The 13,952-nt window shown below is 44.1% G+C and overlaps 1 protein-coding gene across 11 annotated transcripts in view; it reads right to left on the reverse strand.

Annotated features, from left to right (window-relative positions):
• The window catches only part of TRAK1 (trafficking kinesin protein 1), a 137,537-nt gene that overhangs the window by 55,762 nt on the left and 67,823 nt on the right, over window positions 1–13,952 (reverse strand). Inside the window, exon 1 of one of the 11 annotated variants that reach the window (XM_054479763.2) lies at window positions 9,287–9,413. The exons of the other annotated variants lie outside the window; for them this stretch is intronic. Within the exon in view, the coding sequence (XP_054335738.1) occupies window positions 9,287–9,398 (112 nt within the window). The 5' untranslated portion in view covers window positions 9,399–9,413. Of the gene's footprint in view, window positions 1–9,286; window positions 9,414–13,952 lie in introns of those variants that run through there. 11 annotated transcript variants of the gene reach the window in all.

Consider the following 13,952-nt stretch of genomic DNA (forward strand, 5'->3'; position numbering starts at 1 on the left):
CTTCAATAATTTTTCCTCCTATCTTCTACACCTTAGCATCAGTGTTTTTAAAAGTCAATTTTCTACAATTTTCATTATAAAAACTGCGAAGGGATTGAATAAACATTCAAAGTAGACGCGTACCCCTAGCAATTCTGATATACCCAGTTGAAACAGAGCTGGTACTTAGGTGCCAAAGAAAAGAATGGTCCACAAACCAGTTGATTACGTCTCGCTTTTGATAGTAGCAGCAGTTGTCAGGATGAAAAAGCAACACTACATCTGGCCCCTTATGCCCCAGGAAGTAAACTTAATAAGCACTTACTGTCTGCACTGTTCACAGGCGCAGGGGACAGAGGTTCAGAACCTGGGAGCCAACCTGGGGTCCCAGAACCTGGGAACTAAAAAGCTTTCCATAAAATTCTAAATGAGTCACCAGTCATCCAAGTTTCCAGGCATTACAAAATAGATGTCCTTTAAAGGTTTGTTAAAAGCTTGTAGCTTTTGAACTTAATTAGTCCCTGCTCTGCTTAATAATCTTCCCCAGCTCTTCTACCTCCTACAAGCAGCAGCCTCAACACACAGGACATACAGGGACCATCCCTACCTGGCCCAGCCCAACCCTCCCGCCTCCTCCCCTGCCACCCAAGCTCACTCTTCACCATAGCTCCTCCACACACAGTGACACCACTCTCAGATGTCTGGCCTTGCACTTGTGTGCCTGCCATTTCCTTCTCGTACGGACTGTCTTTCTCTCACTTCTCCATCTGGGAATTTCCTGCTCTTCCCACAGGCCAAAGAGAAGATGCCTCCCTGTAGCTGACACCCTATCCAAGTGTCAGCTCTTCTGCCCACTTTTGTAAAATCTGTAGTTTTTACAGTCTGCCCAGACACCTAGATCAGGCTGATTTGGCAAAGCACTTTTGGTCAGGGGAACATCTTCGAATGGCTGTTGTGACTCAGCTTACAGCAGCAATGCCCACTTATCTCTGCCAGATACAGTGCTGAGAGTAACTTATACTTTTATCCCCACTTTTTTTTTTTTTTTTTTTTGAGACGGAGTTTTGCTCTTGTTGCTCAGGCTGGAGTGCAATGGCGCGATCTCAGCTCACTGCAACCTCTGCCTCCCAGGTTCAAGCGATTCTCCTGCCTCAGCCTCCCTAGTAGCGGTATCGCCACATTTTATATGACAGGGAAACTGAGGCTCTGAGAAGTCAGGTGAATTGCCTAAGGTCACAAAGACTTTTTAAAGTCTCCTAAGTATCTACTCAAGATAAATGGAACCATATATGCACACATAAACATAAACATACGTATATAAGCATTCATAGCAGCATCACTCATTATAGCCAAAAAAGTCCATCAATTGGTGAATGAATAAACACAGTAGGTATGTCCATACAATGGAATATAGTCATAAAAAGGAATGAAGTTCATGCATGCTATAGCATGAACCCCAAAATCCTTATGCTCAGAAAAAAAAAACACATGAAAATACCACATATTGTATGATTCCATTCATATAATGTATAAGAAAAGGCAAATTATAGAGATAGATAGACGACTTAAAAAAAAAAAAAGAAAGAAAGAAAGAAAATAGATCACTTTGCTGGGCACCATGGCTCATGCCTGTAATCCCAGCACTTTGGGAGGCCAAGGCGGGTAGATCATCTGAGGTCAGGAGTTCGAGACCAGGGTGGCCAACATGGTGAAACCTCATCTCTACTAAAAACACAAAAATTAGCCGGCCATGGTGGCACATGCCTTTAATCGCAGCTACTTGGGAGGCTGACGCAGGAGAATCACTTGAACCTGGGAGGCACAGGTTGCAGTGAGCTGAGATCCTGCCACTGCACTCCAGCCTGGGTGACAGAGTGAGACTCCATCTCCAAAAATAACAATTTTTAAAAAGTAGATCACTTAAGCCCAGGAGTTTGAGACCAGCCTAGACAATATAGCAAAACCCCATCTCTACAAAAAATAAAAACATTAGTCAGATGTGGTGGCATGCCTATAGTCCTAGCTACTCAGGAGGCTGAGGTGGGTGAGCCCAGGAGGTGGGGGTTGCAGTGAGCCAAGACTGTGCCACTGCACTCCAGCCTAGGTAACAGAGTGAAGACTGTCTCAAAAAAAAAAAGAAAGCAGATTAGTGGTTGCCTAGGATCAGAAGTGGGAAATGGGAGCTAACTGTAAAGAAGCACAAAGGATCTTTGCTGGGGGAATGCAAAGTTCTAAAACTGAATTATGGTGATGGTTGCACAACTCAGTGAATTTAATGAAAATCTTTGAATTGTCTAGTTAAAATGGGTGATATTTAAGTTATCAAATAAATAACACTCAAGCAAGCATCCTCGAACCATGCCATATTCCAGCCACTTCCCTGTTACATGACAATGTAAAAACATTATTGTATTGTCTTAACCCTTGACTTGGACTTCCTTGGGTCCACAATGATGTTATCAGATAGCAAAATTGTTTAGAAATGGCAAATCACGCACTAATAAACTAGCACTGATTAACAGCACATTTCTAACCGACACCCCAGAGAGGGGTGAAAACAAAGCCCTGGTGCACAGTGCATGCCCTCCAGGTGAGCATGAGTCCCAGTGAGTCTAACCCAGCCACAAGTCATGTGAATGCCAGACAGGCCTGAGGGGGCATGGTAAGCCAGCGCCTCTTACTTGGGAGGAGCAGTAGCAGTCTGCCCATTTGCTTCTGGCCTAGGACCACAGCCACTTAATTGATGCCATCCTTTTAATGAATCTGTCTTAGCAACTCCCCGTCTCCTTGTCTCTTTGTGTCACTTCATTTTCACAAGGAGCCTTGTGGCCGGAACAGTAGTGGGGGCAGAGACCGACCCAGAGCCATACAAACAATGGTCTGTACAGCCATTACCCATGTCTGTGTGGTGCCTAGTCTCTGCACTGGCAGGCAGGAGCATGGTGTCACTTGCCAAGGACAGAGACCAAAACAGCACAGCTATGGTTTCCTTTTATTGCTTATCAGTATCACTATTAACTGAAGTTGTAGTGTGACTATTCTACTGGCTTACTTTCCCTTGCCTTGTAGGCTAAGAGCAGGACACCAATACAAGTTATTTAAGAAGCAGAGAAGAATAAATAAAATGAGTATACTACTACTGGGTATCTACAATGTGCCAACTGCTTTCCTAGGCATTTTACAAGTATTATTTCACTTAAAACTCAGAAGAAGCCCACAACATATAAATGAGCCTCATTTAACAAACCAGACAGAAAGGCCCGTGGCTCGTCCAAGGTCGAGAGAGACACAACCATGGACTTGAAGCAGGTTTGCTAGATGCTGTAATCATCCACCCCGCTCCAGACTGGAACACCCAGTGTTGATCTACAATGGCCATTTATCACCAAGACATTTAATAAGGCAATAAACACATGGTTCACTCTGGCACCCTCACCATGAGCCTGGCACTCTGTTAAGAGTTGTCTGTATGTCACCTCCTTTAACGTTTACATCCATCCTATGAGGAAAGTATTACTACTGTCCCATTTTAGACAGAAAGAAACTGCCCAAGGTCACAGAGCTATTATGGAAGGGCCTGATCTGTCTAACCCCTAAGTTGGAGCTCTCAATGTCTGTTGAGTAAATAAATGAATCGTACCCTCGAGGAATTCCTGACCTAGTTGAGAAGGTAGGGCACATGCATAACCTGGCATAACACAGAGGAGCAAGCAGGAAAGGTGTCAGGTGAGAGACGCTGCTAGGCAGCTTAGATGATACAAGAAAGCTGGGGATGGCAGAGGGACACGGGACAGGCCCCAGAAGTGGGCAGAGTGGCAAAAGGACCCCAAAATACAGAGAACGTGAGTAGGCTCTTTGTCCATGGCCAGCCTTGGGGTGATGCTGGTACCCCACTATTAGGAGAACCATCCAGAGTGACTGACCCCACAGGAGGCCTGCGTGGGGTAGCCATGGATACTGAGGGCCAAATCCCAAGCGGAGACAAGGACAATGAAAACCATGAACCAAGAGACCTTTGTAACATGCTGCGGTAGGTACTGATATGCCAAGTCAGTTCCTCCTTCGACACTGACCCATCGGGAAAGTTGTGCACGGCACCCTCAAGTGCTGCCGGTGACACTACATTAACAAAGGCCCAGGACTCAGGCCCCTTCTCTGGGGCCGACATTCCCAACTCCACAGCCTACAAAAGCCTGATGCATCACAATCACCTCCGGGACACAGCACTCCTGGATCCAGTTATTCCCCCACAGGGCCCAGTCCTTTCTCTGCAGCCCAGGAATGCTCTCCCAAGCTGGAGAAATGTGCTCCATCTGTGCTGAATCTCCAGCTTCGCCTGGGAACCAGATGGAGAATTTGAACGGCCAGCAGGTGCAGCCACTGGACATAGACACAGAAGGCTCTGGGTTCCCACCACTGACTGGCATTTTTTTCATCCGTTTTTCCAGACGATCATGTCTGGTTAGTGTTCAACACCTGAAAACTGCCCTTTGTGCAGAAGACTGACTCTGCCCACTCACATACTCTTAGCAGCCACCCCTAAGGAAAGTGGAATGCATTCTCTCTCCTGCAGCCCGTGTTCTCGGGGAACCTAAACCTGGTCATGAGAACACCTAGCAAACTCCAGACCATTGTGCATCTCTATCCAAATCACGCCCTCTCCTGAGCAATCCTGAATACCATTTGCCAGAAATTTAGTGATTCACTTTGCAAATGGGTAATAGGTTTGGAAGTACCCTGATGAGAAGAAATTACGAAGTCAGGCTTCTTGATGCATTTCATTTAAGAAAAAGAAAAAAGAAAAAGAACACTGGGAATTTGCCAGGTAATAGGCCACAAGGAAGTGACCATGAAACTTCTCTTTTCACCAGTGTCCTCCTCATGCAGCTGCCCAGGCACTGAGACGGGGCGGGACCCACTATTTCATTCATGCAGTTCAGCCCTCTTAATCTCATAGTGAGGAGAGGGATTGCGAAAAGCAGACAGAGCCCTCCTCTAAATATGTCGCTAAGCTCCTGAGATCAATTTTGCTTTCTCATTGTGCAAGTTTTCAGGAGCCAGAAGACACAGGGCCTGGATATTTCCTCTCCCTGGAAAGACAGTGAGGGCCAAGCCCTCTCCTGCTGCCTGGTCTCCCAGGAGCACCCACCTCATGGGATAAGAGGATTCAACGAGATAATACAAGGGAAGGGCCTAGAACTCCGTCAGCTTAGAGCCTGGGCATGGTGAAACACAGAACCCCACAAGGCAGGGCAAAGACCCAGCTCTGTGCTTCGAGCTGAGGGACTCTACACAAGTGCAAACTATCTGAGCCTCGGGTGCTTTGCTTGCAAAATGAGAATGTTTACCTGAAAGTTTGTTTTAAAGATTAAATGAGTGACATGAGAAAGTGCCTAGTATCCCATAAGGTGACCTGGAGAGAACAACAAATGTATCCTGTATCTGTAACTATCAGAGCAACTGAAATACTAATTGTATCTTATAGATGTCAACCAAAAGCACCTCTTTTAGACAAGTTGACAATGTAGAAACACCTCGAAATCCAGGTAACACAGTTAGATCCAAATCCACACACATATTTTCACTACTCACAGAGTATTTCTGCTCCACATGGTACTGGCTTCCTGTGAACTCAAGACAAGCGTGGTGTGATCATGACAGAGAAAAATGGGGTCCTGCCCAGCTTGCTCTGAGATACACATGTTTCCAGCAAAACTGGCCATGACACCAAACTTTCTAAGTTGCTATCTTTCTGATCTGCACCACAGCCTTGCTTCTTTCATGTCAGGAGCAAACCTTAAAAGTGTGTTTGTTTCATTTTACAAAGTAAACAAAGCATGCTGGCAAGTGTTTTTCTTTTGAGGTTACTATCCTAAAAATACTGTTAACACCTCACCTACAGGACTGCTAAAAATGATTTCTTGGAGTATGAGGGAAAACTGGATAGAAATAAACAAGAGAAGGAGAGAATAGACCGTAATTATCTATCATAAGATGACAAATACAAGGCAAAATCTCTTCCCTTGAATCTGATTATACGGCAGATACACTGTTACCTACAAGGTGTGGATTAGCACAGGACAATCTGCATTGGAATCACCCAGAGGGTGTGTTAAAACCCAGCTTGCTTGGTCCCACCCCAGTTTCTGATTCAGTAGGTCTGGAGTGGGACCCAGCAAGGTCTATGTCTTTTTTTTTTTTTTTTTTCTTTGAGATGGAGTCTCGCTCTGCTGCCCAGGCTGGAGTGCAATGGTGCGATCTTGGCTCACTGCAAGCTCCACCTCCCGGGTTCAAGCAATTCCCTGCCTTAGCCTCCTGAGTAGCTGGGATTACAGGCGCCCGCCACCACGCCTGGCTAATTTTTGTATTTTTAGTAGAGACGGGGTTTCACCATCTTGAACAGGCTGGTCTTGAACTCCTGACCTCATGATCCACCCGCCTCTGCCTCCCAAAGTGCTGGGATTACAGGTGTGAGCCACCATGCCTGGCCTCCAAGAAGGTGCATTTCTAACAAGTTCCTAGGTGATCCTGATGCTGTGGTCAGGGACCCCACTTTGAGAACTGCTAGCATCATAGTTAAGAGCAGAGAGTTCTACAGCCATTCTAAATAGGCTGGGACCACTTAACTCACTGTGTGACTTTAGACAAGTTGTTTACATTTCCTCCCATAAACCTATAAAATGGGAATAATAACAGTACTTGACCTCAAATGTTTTAAAGGTTCAATGCATGAATCCACATAAAGGCACTGGCTGCACTTGAAGCAGCAGAGATTTAACATCACTTCAAATGGTGCCAAATACGTAGGAAGTGCACAATGACATTCACTATCATCATCATCTGGCTCTTGGTTTTTTTAAAAAAGTTTAATACATGTATCTACATAAATTTTCAGGAAAAGAAAATTTCTAATGAAAAATTTAACAGTAGTCCCTGATGGCTGTAGAGGAGCACGAGGGTAATAAGACCTAGGCCTATAAACTAAAGCTGACCTCTTGCTTGTGTAACTGGAGTTTGTCAAATATTTTGCTGACAGGAACTGGTCAGAAACCGGTTTATCAGAAGTAGAACAAAAGGTAGGATTGACAAAATCAGTCACCCTCCACTAGACCCCTAAGATAACTAAACTTTCTCCCTACTGCTCAACTGCATATTTACCTTATCTTATGTACAGCATCGCTGTGCACCAAACAGAATTACAGGAAAGGAACTATTGCTTCACTATCCTCTTCCCAACCTTCTGTGTTACACGTATCCCCCTATTAGAAAATGCATATCTACCGTGTCTCAAGCTGTCTACTTCAGGACACATTCTCGGTCTATACTGAGCCTGTGTTACTGGGCTCAAGTCCTCAAGCCTGGATCAGAATAAACTGTGATTTCTCTAAGTTCTAGTGCCTGTTATTTCACTTGGTTGACAAAATATATGACGAGAGAGAAAGAGTCTCTCTCGTCATATATTTACATATAATATATATTTATGTTTATATATTATATATCATCACATATTTATATACATTATATACATGAAATGGGCACAACACAAATTTTTTTCCTCTCTTGACTAGGATATATGATACTGCTCCAGAATATTTTATAGCCTTTAATCTAGAATCATACAGTTCAATGACTGGTTTTTTAAAACTCTTGCTAGGCTTTAAGGCAGCAGCAGCTCATCTCATACTTTAACATGCATGCCCATCATCTGGACATCTTGTTACAAGGCAGATGCTGACTCAGTGGGTCTGGGCTGGGGCCTAAGGTTCTGCATTTCTAGCAAGCTCCCAGGTGATGAGGGCACTGGCTGCACTTGAAGCAGCAGAGATTAAAGGGGCAGGAAGCTAATCCAGCTAAATCTGAGGAAGCCCTAGTTCTACAAGGGCAGATGGACACCTTTCTCCTGATCCCTTCCAGGGACCTAACAAATCCTCAATCCCGTCACTCCTCTCCCCTCCCCCATCTCCTTCAAGACAAGGCCAGAAGGGCACCAGCCAGAATGCAGGCCCCAGCACTGGGTCCCTCACCCTCTCCTGGCTTCTCCCAGTTTCTTCCCTTCCTGCAATAAAATATTTGCAGCTGTCCTGAAGGGGAAGTGTTAACCATATTTTTAGAACAGTAACTTGAAAAGAAAAATACTTTCAGTATATGGCTGATTATAAATAACGTTGAAAACAAAAGTTCCAGCCTGGGCAACTTAGTGAGATCCTGTCTCTACCAAAAAATTTTAAAAATTAGCTGGGCAAGTTGGTGTGTGCCTGTGGGCCCAGCTACTCACTACTAGGGAGGCTGAGGTGGGAGGATTGCTTGAGCCCGGAAGGTCAAGGCTGCAGTGAGCCAGTATCACACTGCTGCACTGCAGCCTGGGCAACAGAGTGAGACCCTGTCCCAAAAAAAAGAAAAAAGAAAAAAGTTATCCCGAGACAGGAAAATAGACCATCCTAAAGCAGAAGTTTGAAACATATTCTGATTGTTTTTACTCAAGGGACCTAAACAACATTAGTCATTGTTAAACATCCTGATCAGCCCCCAAAGCCCCTTTCTCTGGTTTGTGGGTGAAAGCCCTGGAAGGCCAACTAGAAAGCTCATAGCAGCATCTGGGCCTATCTTTACCTAACATCCTCCCTTTTCCCTGCAAAGGAGCATCTCTTTAAGAGAGCCGGTGGTGGGCTCTCAGATTTCAATGTCAGCCTTGGGCTATTCATTTTGAAATATTTCTAAGATTTAAAAAATCCTTATTTCAGAAAAGTGATTAATAATTTTTTTAAAAAATAAACACTGCCAGAACAAAAACATGCTTCATTTAATAAGACTGGTCTCTTGTCCACTAACTTACCAAAACCCAACCAGTCACAAGATAACAACTGAATCTCTTAAAACAGAATGCTGGAATGCCACACACAAAAAAACAATTAGTGATATCTGCAACAACAAGGATGAATTTCAAAGACCTCAGTTAAGCAACAGAAGCCAGACACAAAGGAATACACCCTGTTTGATTTCACTACAAAGATCGGGAAGTGGCAAAACAAATCTAAGGTGACAGAAGTCATAACAATTGTTTCTGGGAAGGTAGATGTAAACTAGAAAGGGACCAAGGGACTTCCTGAGGAGCTAGAAATGCTGTTCTCTGGGTGAGGGGGTAGGGGCTCTTACAAGGACACCTTTAAGCCATTTGCATAAGATCTCTAACTTATACCCCAATTAAAAAAAAAAAAAAAAAAAGAGTGCTATGAAATCAGCAAAACACTCAAGCTTATTTAGATACTAACAAGGAAAGGATCAAATCTGAGCCAAGTACAGAATTTACCCTCTTCCAAGAGGTCCTGGGTGTCATGCTGCCTGTGGGTTGGCTTCCTCTCTTCATCCTGGCAGTCGTATTCAAAATATTCTTCTTCCCTGCCCTTGTCTCTCAGGGACATTGTTGAAGTCACCCCAAAGCCAAAACATCACCCTAAGGGACCCATCCTTGGGGGTGCCCCCGAACCCCTACCCACAGGAGCCATGCAGGCCCGGGCCCCCAGGACACATGCTGCGCCCCGGCCTGGGCCGCAGACATGCCCTGGCTCAGCTGAAGTGGAGGGGTGTACACAAAGCTCCTGGCCCAGCATCACCCGGGCAGGACCCGGAAGGGGGTGGCTCCTACGAGCCTGGAGGAGGGGCGGGGCGGGGTGAAGCACTTAGCGGGGTGGGAATGCCCTGCCAGGTGCAGGAGATTCAGAGGAAAGCCCTGAAGGCAGGTACAGGACCTCAGCAAGCTCTCGGTCTCTCCACCTTTCCTCCCCCAGCAGCAATGAAGAGTGGTAGCTTCCTAGAAGTCTCACAGCAACTGCATGGGGCAACATCAACTAAGCCTTGAGCAGGCACACCTGTCTAAAGGTGGGGCGCAGGCGGAGGAATTGTCCTGCTGAAGCCTTGCCCAACACCCCCAGATGAGAGACTTCCTGTGGGCGGGCTTAAGATGTGGAGACAAATCTGACTGTGACAACTGCCTGACAGTGCTGAGCAGGGAAAGGAAGGGATCATTCTGATTTCTAGCAAAACGGAAAAAAATGCAATGACCATTAACTCGTTAAACTTAATTCATCCCAGTCCTTCTTTGATAATAACCTCCATTTTCTCTTTATCAATCTCCATTTCATAAAATCCTGCTCTTACCCTAAATCTGTGTTTCCACAGTCAAATTTATAAAGATCTCTCTAATTGCTAGAACAAGGTAAGAAAAAAATCTAAAGCCTAATAGCTTGCAAAGTTGCCTGCAGAAAGAAGCCACAGTTTAATTGCATACCTTGATATCAATTCCTCTATACCGTTCGATTTTGCCTGTAACAGTGAGAACGGGAGGTTCTTCCATCAAACCCAGTGAAAGGCAGCCCCAGGTGCTAGCATCTCGGAGAATCACAGCTCATTCTGTAATCTCTGTGCTTCAGCCATCTCCCAGCTACACTGTGCAGGTCTCCTGCTCCTAACGGCTACACCAGGACGCTCATTCCAACCTCTCGAACAAGCTGCATCCCCCAGGTAGCCAAGAGAGAAGATTTTAGCAGAGGCAAGGTCTTCATAAAACAATTTTCTGCACAAGTTCGGGAACTATATCTCATTCATCTTTGAATCCTTAGGGCCGAGAATTCTGCTCAGGTGGCTAAAAATGTCAGCTAAATTGAATTACTACCTCCATAAAGACTAATATGAGATCATATACAAGTGGCTCTAAATAGAAAGCCAGACGTAATAAAGATTTTATTTAAAAGTCTAAGGACATATGCATCCTCTAATTTTTTTTTTTTTTTGAGACAGTTTCGCTTTGTCGCCCAGGCTGGAGCGCAGTGACGCGATCTCAGCTCACTGCAAGCTCCGCCTCCCGGGTTCACACCATTCTCCTGCCTCAGTCTCCTGAGTAGCTGGGACTACAGGTTTCTGCCACCACACCTGGCTTTTTTTTTTTTTTTTTTTTTTTTTTTTTTGTATTTTTAGTAGACACGGGGTTTCACCGCGTTCGCCAGGATGGTCTCAATCTCCTGACCTCGTGATCCGCATGCCTCAGCCTCCCAAAGTGCTGGGATTACAGGCGTGAGCCACCACGCCCAGCCCTCCAGTTAATTTTTTAGAACTTGAAAATTAGAGCTGTATTTTACCATGTTAAAGATGTGTTCTTAGCAAAAAAAAAAAAAAAAAGTGTAGAAATTCAGGCAGGGAGTTCAAAATTCCATTTTGAAATACTGCATAAGCTTTAAATATAAACACACTCAAAAAATATTTATTTAATATCAATAAGCTTTATCGGATTAGACTAATTCAACTCAGATGTGAATGACACAAATGGTTATTCTGAACCCCTGAGAAGGTGTGAGAGAGGAAGAACCTCCACCTTGTGCATGGTTCATTCAGCAAGTATCAGATTGACGATGAGTAGGATATTGTGCTGGCCACAGTGTATATAAAGGAAAACAAAAGCTAATTTCACCAATTCAAAAATACTATCAAGTGACTTTACTCATAATAAATTCATTTATACTCATCTTTTAATTCAAATCTAGAGTATCCCTATTATGAAATATACAGAGACTTAGATGTTCTAAATGATGTCCAAGACTCTATATATTACACAATATTTAGAACATGACTTTATTACTTTTCTCCAACCTTTAATTATAAAAATATTTAAAATATACAGAATAAAGAACACTACAGTGAACGCTGGTATGCCTCCATCAGAAATGAACGATGAATATTTTGTTTTTGGGGATACACAGTTCAGATTTACAGAAAAGTTACAAGAATAGGACAGAAAACTCTTGGATAGTACAAAAAGATTCCCCAAATGGTAACATTTACTACATTTACTTTCTCTTTCTCGACACTGAAACACTACTATTTTGTAACCCATAGATCTTGTTGAGATTCCCTTCAGTTGTCCCAATAACATCCTTTATGGCAAAAGAAATCCAAGATCACATGTTTCATTCAACAGTCAGGTCTCTTAAGTCTTCTTTAATCTGGAACAATTTCTGAGTCTTCATATTTCAAGACAGATTTTTTTTAACAATATAGGCCAACTATTTTGTAGAAGGTCCCTCACTTTGGGTATTCCTGGTGTTTTCTTATGATTAGATTCTGTTTATGAACTTTTGGCAAGAAAACACAGAAGTGGTGTTACTTTCTCTTCAGTGCATCTTCTCAGGAGGCGTCTGCTGTGGAGCGGTCCCACTACTGCCAATGTTAACTTTTTTTTTTTTTTTTTTTTGTCTGAGACAGGGTCTCATTCTGTTGCCCAGGCTGGACTGCAGTAGTATTCACTGCAGCCTCAACCTCTAGGCTCAAGCGATCTTCCCACCTCAGCCTCCTAAGTAGTTGGCACCACAGGCATATGCCACCATGCCTTGCTGATTTTTTTATTTTTTGTAGAGACAGGGTCTCACTATGTTGTCCAGGCTGGTCTCAAATTCCTAGGCTCAAGCAATCCACCCACTTCAGCCTCCCAAAGTGCTGGGATTACAGGTGTGAGCCACCATGCCTAGTCCCATCAGTAATTTTTTTTTTTTTTTTTTTTTCCAGACAGAGTCTCACTCTGACTCCCAGGCTGGAGTGCAGTGGTGTGATCTCTGCTTACTGCAACCTTCGCCTCCTGGGTTCAAGCTATTCTCCTGCCTTAGCCTCCCAAGTAACTGGATTACAGGCGCTTGCCACCACGCCTGGCTAATTTTGTATTTTTAGTAAAGATGGGGTTTCACCATTTAGTCAAGCTGGTCTCAAACTCCTGACCTCAAGTGATCCACTCGCCTCGGCCTCCCAAAGTGTTGGGATTACAGATGGGCATGAGCCACAGCGCCCAGCCCCCATCGGTAATTTTTAAAGCTCCAGTTTTTAAAGCCCAATGTTTACTTTGATCATTTGGTTTCCTCACTGTGAAGCTATTATTTTTCCCTTTGTTATTCAACAGTGTTTCATGGTGATATACTTTGAGACCACTAGTTTTAATAAGTCTTGACTTAGTCATTTATGTGGATGGATGGGAAAGTGGTGAATTTCTAATTTCTAATTCCATCATTCCAACACTTATTAGTTGGCTTTCTATTGTTAGTAATAACTTTTTCTTCCCTCCCATTATTTAGTCATTCATTTATTCTTATCTGTATAGACTCATGGATTCTTCTTTTATTCTGTAAGTCATAATCCTTGACTACTATTATTTATTTTGATGTTCAAATTGCCCCATATTAGGCCAGTGGAAGCCCCTTCAGGCTGGCTGCTAAGACATGAAATTTTGAACACAGGACCACCCTAGACTCTTCATGTCACCCCATTTCTCTGGGTTTAGACACTCTTCAGGATATCCCTCTCCCAATCTCTTCTTTCCTCCCCTCCTGCTGCAAGGGTGTGAGAGAATTCTGAAAACTCATGCACATCTGCCTTCACTTCACGGTTAAAGGCAGAGATGGGCCAAAGGGCATCTTCCCTGAGAGTGTAGTTTCTCCAAAAGTCAAAGCAAAACACAACCCCCAAAGATCGGCAAGAAAGCCTGGGAACCCCTGTGCCAACCGAGGGATGAAGAGGGCTGGGCCAGGCTGGACATGGAGCCTGGAACTGGAGGTGTGAAAGGCAGTTAAGTAACAGATGTGTATGCTGTATCAAAGGCTTAGACTAGACACTGGGACCCACAGCAGGGAAGCAGAGAGAGAGTTCCTGATCCATCTCCAGGAACACTGGACAGGAAGACCAGTGGAGTGGAGGGTCAATCACCTCTTGCAGGGCGGAGGCACATCATTCTCTGTCTCCCGCTCACATCTACTTGACATACTCCATAGAAGTCATCTTCCCAAAGCTCTACCCTGTGTTGACCAAAGAGAGGCCACGAGCCACTGCGGCTATTTATGTTTACATTTAAACGGATTAAAATTAAATCAAGTTTAAAAACCAGTCACACTAGCCATATCTCAAGTGCTCCTCAGCCATATGTGACCAGTGGCTACCATATT

This window comes from Pongo pygmaeus, chromosome 2 (assembly GCF_028885625.2).
Source record: "Pongo pygmaeus isolate AG05252 chromosome 2, NHGRI_mPonPyg2-v2.0_pri, whole genome shotgun sequence".
NCBI lineage: Eukaryota > Metazoa > Chordata > Mammalia > Primates > Hominidae > Pongo > Pongo pygmaeus.